We start from the raw sequence: 10,781 nt of genomic DNA on the forward strand, positions 1-10,781 counted from the left end.
AGGACCTAAAAGTTTCAAAATTTAAGTTTTTTTTAACTTCCAAAAACGATAAAAGTAAGGGTACCATTCGATTCCTTACATTTCAACCAAAAAAATATTGTATAGCAACTATATACATAAACGCAATATTTCACCGACAAAAACGCAATTTTCTTGTTTTGTCCATACTACAAGATGGGCGATGACGTCACGGCCTCTGGCCGTTTTGTATAGGGCGTTTCGCGAGTGAAGTGCGACTATCGGACTTTTGACTACAATTTCTGACTTTTGTGTTACTTTAATGCAATGGGTCCCATATAGACATTTGATCCTAAAAACAAACCCGATCGATTGATACCATAAAAAAAAATTAGTCATGTAGCCTATTAAATATAATTACACCTTAGTAGTCTCTTCCGCTGTCTCCGCACGTACTAGTTCTGTCTTGGCTGGGACGAATATGTTTTTGACTACAGTAGCTAGGGGAGCCTCTACTGTCACCCACAGGATTGCTGCTCCGGCTAGCGACAGGAAGGCTGTCGCTGCAAGGATCATTACCTGCGAAGTAAAAGTGGTATTTAAAGCCTTGTAAATTGTAGATAGGACCGGGAAAAGTTTCAATACAGTACAACTATTGCATTGCACAGCACACCAATAAAAAAAGAAAAAGTACACACAAATCAGGCATTTTAAACTATGGTAGACAACGACGGTCTTATCGCTAAAGAGCGATCTCTTTCAGTCTTTGGGTAGTGGTAAAAAGGAAAAAAAAAGGATCAGAAACGTTAAGGTTCTGATATCAACCAGGTAACTGAAACTGAAGGTACAATTGATAGATCCTCATAAAATATCCTCTCCGTATTAGGAACTTTACAGGAACTTTAGGAACATTTTGGTTCGCAAAATGGGCCGATGACTTCGCCAAGGATCGGAAGGAACTGGATGCAAGCCCAAGACGAAGGTGACTGGTGTGCTAATAACCCCACCCCCTATAAGTAGGTACCGAGGGAGCCTCGGTGTACTATCCAGGCGAAGCCCCGATATTCTAGAACCCAACTGACAGCACGTACCAGGAAAATGTCAGTTGCGAAGATCGGGAGCCTCTGTGTACCGATCAAACCGCGTTGAATGATCGTGTGTATCAGGAATGCGCTGTACGAGACTCGTGCTATCCAGGTGAACCCACGCCATTCGAGAAGGCCACGAACTATGTCTGAAATTAATTACGTTAAAGTGAGAAAATTTTAGAAGTTGCACCTGTCAAATCCCACGATGTGACGTCACCATAAGCGTTGCGGCTCATATATGAGTCGTGGGAGCTGACGAGTTAAAGAAAGAAAGAAAATAGATTTATTTGCATTGGACATTAACATTGGACAATACTATAAAATACACACATATACAACACAACCTAGATGCTTAGCAGGATCCCCACTCAGCATAATGCCACGGCAAGCCATGACGCTGATTTTCAGTAGGTACCTGACTTAAAACTAAGCTACAACTAAACTAAAACTAAACGAGTGACAACACACGTCAAACAAAGATGACAGAATACCGACACAATTAAGAGGGAAACCACATTACATACATACATATATGATAAGATAAGAAAAGCGAAGATACTCCACCGACAAGAGAATTTATAACTCTTATGTTAATGATGATGACTGAAGAGGTTCTGATTAATTATCATTTCATTTATTTATTTCTATAACAATAATACACTGTATAAGATTTGAAAGACGGTTGCTATTTAATGAACATATGGAAAATTTGTTCTCCATATTTGTTCCTTCCCGTATAATTCCTGACCTTACCCAACCCCATACCTTTAAGAAGTATAAATTGTTCCACTAGCGTGGGTGGATGCCCAACGCGTCCATAACGTGTCCTCTTGTGTAATAAGAGAACCCCTGTGCCTAGTAGTAGTATTACATATATAAGTAATTACAACACACCTTCTGCCTTAAAGATGCACCCCATCAGAATCACAATAGTAAGCAGCTGCATGGCGGGCTTCCTCAGGACAGCGAAGAGGAGCTTGGTCGTCATCGACGGCTCGTACCCATCCGTGTAGAGGACGGTGCTGGACAATACGCAGACGAAGCTGAACGGGACGACCAGCCACACAACCCAGCGGTGTCTCTGAAATTATTATATATCAACATCTTCCACGCGTTTTTCCGGCATTTTGCCACGCCTCATGAACGAAATTCGAATATCTAGTTCAATATTATACAAAATAATAGCTCGGCCTTCTCAGAAAAGGCCTTCTCGTTTTTAAACCAGCGAAGGTTATTAGGCCATGATACAGAAGACCTTGAACTTCTCAGAGAAGGTCTTCTCGTTCTTGAGCCAGCGGAAGGACAAGAGGCCTGCAGTGAGGCCGACGACGTAGGTGGACAGGTTGATGAGTGTCTTGATGTACATAACACGAAATAATACCTTGAACTTCTCAGAGAAGGCCTTCTCGTTCTTGAGCCAGTGGAAGGCCAGAAGGCCTCCAGCGAGGCCGACGATGAAGGTGGACAGGTTAGTGTGAGCACCGATGTACATTGTGCGGAACGTGTCGTAATTCTTGTATAAGGTACGGAACATTCTGGAGAAAGGTGCAAACATTAGTCTAGTTTTATAAAATCTATGTCTTACCTAAATCAATTCAATGAAGACACAGAAAAAGTTCTTAGAGTAGAATGCACTAAACCATCTGTCACCGTTAAAAGTGTTCGCCAAATTTTATTGCATTAGACGTTTCATAATTCACCGTTGAGTGACGTTAATCAGCCTTTCAATTGTGAAATAATTGCTCTAAACTCAGTCTAGAGGATTCCTAGTCTATGACGTCACGGCTCCCCGTTCCGCGTACCTACATTTAGACTGCACAGCATAGCCGAAGCGGCTGCACATATTTGTATAGATTTCTCAAAACCCTAAACTTTACATGTATCTAGTTGTTAAGTAAATAAAAAAGATTAGTACTATCCTGGAGTTCCTTCATTCTTCATGAGAAGAGCTTAATTGAGGAGTACATACATCGAACAAACTCACTCGGGAGACTGATAAGACACCGCATCGAAGTCCTGGAAGTATGTGTGCGCAGCGGGTATCACTAGCGAAGCGACGGCCAGCGCGCCAATCACCAGCACCTGCGAGCCTGGACGACGGCATACCACGCAAACTAGTAACCCCAGAGCGAAGAGTTGCGTATCCGCTGCTAGGTACCTGCACCATAAAAAACATTATACATAGCTTCCACGCGTAATGAGTCATGTCAGACCGGGCTGTGTCCGGGCCGGAGCTTCTTCATCTGTCATAGAAAAGTAAGCGCCGGAAGCTCCGGCCCGGACACGGCTCGGCCTATGTGAGTCATCCTTTACGCTGCGTCAAAGAACGGATGTTAAAATATTTCTCCGTTAAGAGGTGTTCAGGTAGAAGTGGTAAAACTTACTACAAAACAATTCAAATTCACGTGGTGGCTTGAATCCAAACTATGTTAAAAACAGTTAAGTTATATAATTTTCAGATTCTATAAACATTGGGAGCAGATGAAGTTGATAAAGGCTTAGCAGCAGTTCATTAGCTCTTTCTCTCTACATGCTGTTCTACCTGTGTACCAGACATAGGTACATACAAGTATAACGGTCCTGAATTTGTCCAATTTCATGGCGTCTCACTTTCTCTCTCAAGCAAAATGTGAGACAAAACACACATTGGACAAAGAAATTGGACGGGTGGAATACCACCCTTAGACACTCACCAGCCCTGTGGTAAACAGTGTGAGTCATCATAGATATAATTATTGATGTACAGTAGATGCGCCCACCAGTACTGTTGGCAAGCCTCCGCTTCGCCCGTGACCACGATGTCCCACTGCGGCCCGTCGCTGAAGTGACGGTTCAGGGTCATGATCGTGAACATCACGAGGGCTAGGCACGGGGTTAATCTACCGGCAAAGAATAACGGACAAAGTATTTGGTAGAAAAAACCTTTTTGGTGGTTTTGAAAGGTATACATTTTGGTCACAATTTTCTAGAATATTATTAAGTATTACTATTTGATGACTGTCGTGTCATACAGCTGGGAAAAGCTCTATCCCGAATAGGTAATGCTCCTCCTGGTTTTCTATACAAATACAGTACCGGAAAGGAATTCCCGGTTCTCACCATACAAACTTAGTACCGGGAGCATTCCTTAATCCCGAATTTCTCTACTGATATCTATCCAGTGCTGGGTCTGGCCACTCTTTCAAGAAATTCATCCCGCCATCACCATCATCATCATCATCGGCGGAAAATATAATCTATCAATCCAGATCCAGTGAGGCTCAATTATTTTTGTTATTTGTTCGCTCAACAAGATACAAAAGCAGGAGCATTTATTTCACTTTCACTAGAGTAAGTATCGCTTTATGAACGCTATTACTATTTTAATATTTATTGTAAGCGTTCGGTGTTGTCTTACTATTTTAATTACTTCGGATCATCGGTGGACCTTATTACAAAAGGCATAAGGGCCACGGACAGTGAAGTGTGGGCGATGGTACCTCAGATACCGCAACAACATGCCCTTAGGCCAGTCCCACAGCGTAACCTTCCGCCTCTCCGCCTGCAGCTCCATGTTGAAGGCCACCAGGAAGCCGGACATCATGAAGAACGTGTACGTCACCACGGGACCTTGGATTAGGAGGTTCTTTTTAATGTCGTCGTACGCCTGCAATCATACAGACGGATTAGGTGCTTAACTCTGTTGACATTTTTTATTTTATGACCAACTAAGACACACGGCGGTATTTTCTGAAATGGTGCCTAACCAAAGGTGACAATCGTTTGCGCTACGAATGAAACGCTTTGTGTCTCTTTATCACTCTTGACAGTTGACGTCTTTGGCAGTCCAAGGGTTAATGGGTCGGACCAAGTTAACTTTGCATCATCTCTGTGTAGGCTTTGCACTGAAAAATATATGACATTTATAGTACACTTTGTAACTTCACTTGACTTTGAAGTAACTTACTAGGAATGTGCTGGTTTTTCGTGAACGTTGGACAACTTGGACAGACAAATTTAATGTAAACATGTAAGTGTTATTATGTTTAAGATTGTATATTTAGAAAACAATGATTATATCTTACCGTTTCGAAGTAAAGAGGGTTCTTAAGGTATGAGAAGCCAATTGTTAGCGCAGTATGGGTTGAAAACACGCCGAATATCGTCAAGGACCTTAAATATGTACATATTATTAAATAAAAGCCCGGGGGTTCTGGTATAGTCAAAGAATTTGATTTCTTACCCATTTTGTACTTTGTCACAGTGACAACAGAATGAGGTCTCTAGCGACTTTCATATTAATTGTTACTGTGACAAGGTACGAAATGGGTCAGAAGTTCTTTGACTGTACCACGAGGTTATAGATAATATATAATAATAATAATGTGAGCTTATATGCGTCCCACTGCTGGGCACAGGTCTCCTCTCATGCGCGAGAGGGCTTGGGATATAGTCCCCACGCTAGCCCAATGCGGATTGGGGACTTCACATACACCTTTGAATTTCTTCGCAGATGTATGCAGGTTTCCTCACGATGTTTTCCTTCACCGAAAAGCTAGTGGTAAATATCAAATGATATTTCGTACATAAGTTCCGAAAAACTCATTGGTACGAGCCAGGATTTGAACCCGCGACCTCCAGATTGAAAGTCGGACGTCATATCCACTCGGCCACCACAGCTATAGATAATAGATAATAAACATTTCATTAATAATTGACCTATCTGTACATTCCGGATTCCGGACAGCCAACATGATGAAACCTGTTTAAAAAGTCGTTGTATTATGAAAACAAATACTTAATATGAACATAAAGAAAAATTCTACGATCACTGAAAACTGTTAGATTCTCTTCATTTTCTTCAGTAGAATATTTTGTTTTTCAGATAATCCATAATTGACTTTGAGATTCTTATAACAAATTAAACTTTTTAATAGAAAATACATTAGAAATCATCCTCTTCCTGGCGTTGTCTCGGCTTTTTGCCACGAATCAGGGGAGCCTGGGATCCGCATATCAGCAATTGAGTGCAATACGATTGGAAAGGAAATAGGCTATATGTAGTAGGATATAGGTATGTAGTTAATAATAGTACTATTATTTATTCTGTGGTACACCGTGTACCTCATTGCATTGATGGCTTTAAGCCTCCGCAATCTGTGGTCGGAGCCTGCGCTGCTTGGTGTTGTCAGCCTGCGCCAGTTCCTTCTTAACGAGAACGCCAGCAAATAGGAGTTTCCTGGAAGCATTAATGTGGGTTAAAATATTGGCCTCTTATAGAATAGTAATTATATATTGTGTATTGGTCCACCTGGAGTTTTCCCTTTAAGCTCGTCGTGCAAAGTCCCCAGTGCATTGAGTATTATTAAAGCTATATAAACTGCTGCCATGACATAATCTCCGATGCTAAAATATCTTTTTGCTCCATGTTTCTTGCACGATGATATATTTGACAGTCTGAAATTAAACTTTATTAAATTTTAAGGTGTATTTTTATTCAGAGTTAGACCAGGCAAACTCTGGACCAGCTTTGACAGAATAAAATGGAAGAGTCGCCAGAAACGTCATATATCTATGAAACTAATGAAACATTCATACTTTTTTCTGTCAAAGCCGGTGCAGAGTTAGCTTAGATGGATCATGGACCTCAATTTATTACGTTGTAATTATTTAAAGTTTCATGGTTTCTCGCCGTTATTGGTTAGATGTCATATAATAGAATCTGGCTAAGCAGTGGTGTTGAAATAAATCAGCGATATAGAATTTGCAAAGGTGTTTGACAAGAAAAATGCGATTTTAGGATAGATTTCGCTCTCACCAACTGACAAAACCCTTACTCAGCCCAATAATTAAGTAAGAGGAGATATACAAACAAAAGGTAACATTACCTAGCGTTCAGCTTGTATTCACGCCATATGGAAGCATTAACGCATTCCTCAAGGATCAACTTTAGGTCCTCTTCTGTTTCCAAGTCTCTGTTCTTTATGAAGAGCTTACAAGTTGCAGTAACGCATAGAGCCCTATGTACTTGTGTGTGGTTGAAATGCTTTCTCTTATATTCTGAGTACTCCTGTGAATAAGAGTTTAGTAAGATTTTTGTTAACAACGTTCGCTTAAAAAGAATAAAATTTAAATAAAATTAAAGCGTAGAAACTACTACACTTACTTTTTTCTTAAGCAATTCCACCTCCATTACAACCATTGGTGGTGATGGTGGGTTTCTCTCATACTTATTTTTTTCTTAATTTTCAGTTATAATGAATTTTAAAATTTACCCTACATTTATCTTCAAAAATTTTCTTTCTATATTAGAAGTTGGTGAATAATCGCGGACATAGTTATGAGTGTTATGACGCTCGCACACCGAAGCAGTGTGTGGATTGCCTAAGCCCTACCGTTAGTGTAGAGCATCCAAATAAAGTTACACCTCACCATCATCGTTCCTTCTATCATCCCATCATCTTTATATACGTACCCTGATGGTCCTCATAAGTTCGGGGTTGTCCCCGGGGTACAGGTCGGCGTCCACAAGGCAGTACAGGCCGCCCGGCTCGGCCAGACACGGATCGAAATCGTCCATTTGGTACAAATCCGGCAGCTTGTAATATTCTGTTACTGAAATAAAATAAAATAGAGATTTTTATTTTTCAATTTAGGCAAAAATTTCGCATCGTAAATAATAACCTCAGCCCCTGGAAGACCAGCAAACTTTAGTCATACCCCATTGTAAAAAGTAACAGTGGACTTTGACGTTTACGTAAATGCCGACACCTGCCCAAAAATTACAAACATTTCAAATAAAATATACGCTGGGCCTGAAAGTAGTACCGAGCTACTAACAATGGCGATGTATGCAGCTGAACATCGCTGAACAAATGTTGGTTAGTTTGAGGAGTACCGCCTACAGTTTAATTTTTTTGCTCGAGTTATAGGCCACACTCGGTATACTTAAGGATTATAAAAATTAGAAACAATTACTTACAATTTAAGGAATAAATGATACCCGAACACTGATGAACTAAAAATATTAAAATTGATAACTTCTTCATATTGCCCTAAAATAAACTAAACTAAAAATAAATAACGAAAAGACAACCGTTGAGCTGGTTGTCAGCGACAGTAAGTCGCAAAATGATGCGTTGTAAAAAATTTCATAAATAACTAGGAACTCTTTTTTTATTAGGGTTCAACTCGGACTTAGCTTAGGTATAAGTATGGGTAAAAATAATAGTGGGTATGTGCCTATACCCACATCTATCAGACTCTTTGGACAATCGATATAAACTAAAACCATGTAGTGTCGCATTTGCTCCCAAATCCGAAATTTTATTTAAATTTAAATTTGTATTTTTGTATTATAAATTTGTAATTTGATTATCGTTGTTGACATTGTATATATAATTACGTTTGCATGCTAAATTATTGACGATCATAATGTAAATTCATATAGATTTAGCGTAAGAATAATTTATAGTGTAATTTATCATTATGAAATAAATAAACTAAACTAAAGTATAGTATTAAAACTAAAAACTAATACTAAATAAAATTAAAATAAATCTAAGAAATTTGACCCCTTTGGCATGATGCCGAGGACGCTGGCAGCATTTCCCCGCTGTATTGCGAGGCTAATACGCTGCGCGAGAAAGCTGCCAGCTCTTCGGTCACCAGTGAGGTCGATCAGTCTTTTCTATAGTAATAAGTTATATGTATATCGTTGTCTGATGACTACCCACAACACATGCCTTTTTGAGCTTACCATGGCTTAGTCAATTTGTGTAATAATGTCCTATAATATTTATTTATTTTATAATATCATGGTACTACTGTCATCGTAATACTTAAATAAATGAGGTAGTGATATAATAGTTATCATATTTTAAAACTATTGGATCACAATTACCCAATGAATATCAAAGTAGGCACATTTTACGGTACTGTTTTTTTTATTTATTGGTACAAATCAAAAATATATCAAAAACATTCTAAGAAATCAAAAGAATGAACCCTTTCAACGCCGCGTGAGTCTTTATTGTATTTAATTACCTATATCTCAAGTCTCAACTACAAGAGTTGCACTCATGTGTGTATGTTTACTTACTATGTACAAGTTAAAATATTCTGACGTTCATGTTCAATGTTCATGTACCTATGTACATGAACATTGTTACCGATGACTTAAAATATCTATGTTTATGTAAATTCACATTTTAAATCAGCAAACATGTTTAGAATGCAAATCATTTCATTGAAATGACTGTGGTGCTTCTGACATTATTCGGTTCGTGTTATCATTTGTTTTACCTTTTATATTTTAACATAAATATATGATAATTAACAGTCTAGTAACTATACAGCGGGGAAATGCGGCCAGTGTCCTGGGGACTATGCCCCAAGTGACATTAGGTTTCGTCGAAAATTGATGAAATATATGTAAATATTGTAAGTAATATATTATATTGTAAATAAAGATTAAAATGTCTAGTCTAATTTAAGCAAATGGCCCCTTATGGTTTAATTGAATTCACTATATTTTAACGAATGCATTGTTTTGTATTTAAATCTTCGTTTTTATTATTTATATACTTATTAATAATTTAATAATGATTTAGTTAATTAATTTATTGCTTATAATGGTTTTTAAATGTTGTATTGCTTGACATGTGTATAATTATAATCAGTTGTTATTTTCCTACTTGACGATCAGAATATAAATTCGTATAGGTAGATAAAAATAATAATTTATATTGAATTTCATTTTATGAAATAAATAAATCTAAATCTATTGCTACTTTCTGCCGTATTCGAACTTCAAGATATTCACAAGAGACGACACGTACTAGATCCATTCTAGATACGTTATAGTTTAGATTTCAACTAGTTCTCTTTTGCAGCGCAATTCGGGCAACCAATGTCACTTTTACGATAGATCGTGTTAGATATCTATTAGATGTGAATTAGATCTCTAAGTAATATCTTGTGGAAATCGTTCAAGAGTATCTCCAGAATCGCGGAAATATCAAATTTGACAGATTAGATCTTAAACATATCGTTATCGTAACTTGGCTATGTCTAAAAGATATCTATTAGATGTCTATTACAAAATCCGAATCGGGCCCTTTACCAAATGGATTAGCAAAACGACTGGGTCAAACACAAAACTGTGTTGATGTCTTTCATGTAGGTGGACATACCCAACTGGCTAAAAACTATCCCTACTAATGTTAAAATCCAAAAATAACTCTGTCTGTCTGTTACCTCTTTACGTTAGTATGGAGATAGTTTAAGGCCCAGGATAGTTTGTGTCAACCATCATCATCACTCCACCTCCACGCAGAAGAAACCGGGCAGAAGCATTAGTACCTATATTAGGTTTAAAGAACTTTATTTCTCAAATAAATTTACATTTCGCTTAATGAGAAAAAAACCGGCCAAGTGCGAGTCGGACTCGCGTTCCAAGGGATCCGTACATTAAGTCTGACTCACGCTTGACTGCACATTTCTAATAAGTTTTCCTGTCATCTATAGGTAAAGAACTATTTTGTGTATTTTTTTTTTCAAAATTTTAGACCCAGTAGTTTCGGAGATAATGGGGGGGGGGTGGTCATTTTTTGCCTATTTTCTTGAGTAACTGCTAAACTATTAATCAAAAATAAATATTTGAGATTCACAATGAGCTCTTTCATTTGATATGTAGCACGATATAGTTTGAATTTAAACTTTATTTTTTAAATTTCTCATTTACCCCCCAAAAAT

At 38.2% G+C, this 10,781-nt stretch overlaps 2 protein-coding genes across 2 annotated transcripts; both read right to left on the reverse strand.

Annotated features, from left to right (window-relative positions):
* Positions 1-375: 375 nt before the first annotated feature.
* On the reverse strand, positions 376-3,646 carry LOC134655476 (uncharacterized). Its single transcript, XM_063510940.1, has 6 exons — positions 3,597-3,646; positions 3,031-3,204; positions 2,428-2,581; positions 1,941-2,127; positions 1,050-1,192; positions 376-537 (listed from the first exon to the last, which is right to left on the reverse strand). The coding sequence occupies exons 1-6, from the start codon at positions 3,644-3,646 to the stop codon at positions 376-378; spliced, it is 870 nt and encodes a 289-aa protein (XP_063367010.1).
* Positions 3,647-3,734: 88 nt separating this feature from the next.
* On the reverse strand, positions 3,735-7,108 carry LOC134655256 (nose resistant to fluoxetine protein 6-like). Its single transcript, XM_063510704.1, has 6 exons — positions 6,914-7,108; positions 6,337-6,482; positions 6,150-6,264; positions 5,111-5,198; positions 4,526-4,692; positions 3,735-3,925 (listed from the first exon to the last, which is right to left on the reverse strand). Exons 2-6 carry the CDS (start codon positions 6,413-6,415, stop codon positions 3,736-3,738), a joined length of 639 nt encoding a protein of 212 aa, XP_063366774.1. The 5' UTR covers positions 6,416-6,482; positions 6,914-7,108; the 3' UTR covers position 3,735.
* Between the last annotated feature and the right edge of the window lie 3,673 nt (positions 7,109-10,781).

The sequence above is a fragment of the Cydia amplana genome, chromosome 16, assembly GCF_948474715.1.
Source record: "Cydia amplana chromosome 16, ilCydAmpl1.1, whole genome shotgun sequence".
NCBI classification, from domain to species: Eukaryota; Metazoa; Arthropoda; class Insecta; order Lepidoptera; family Tortricidae; genus Cydia; species Cydia amplana.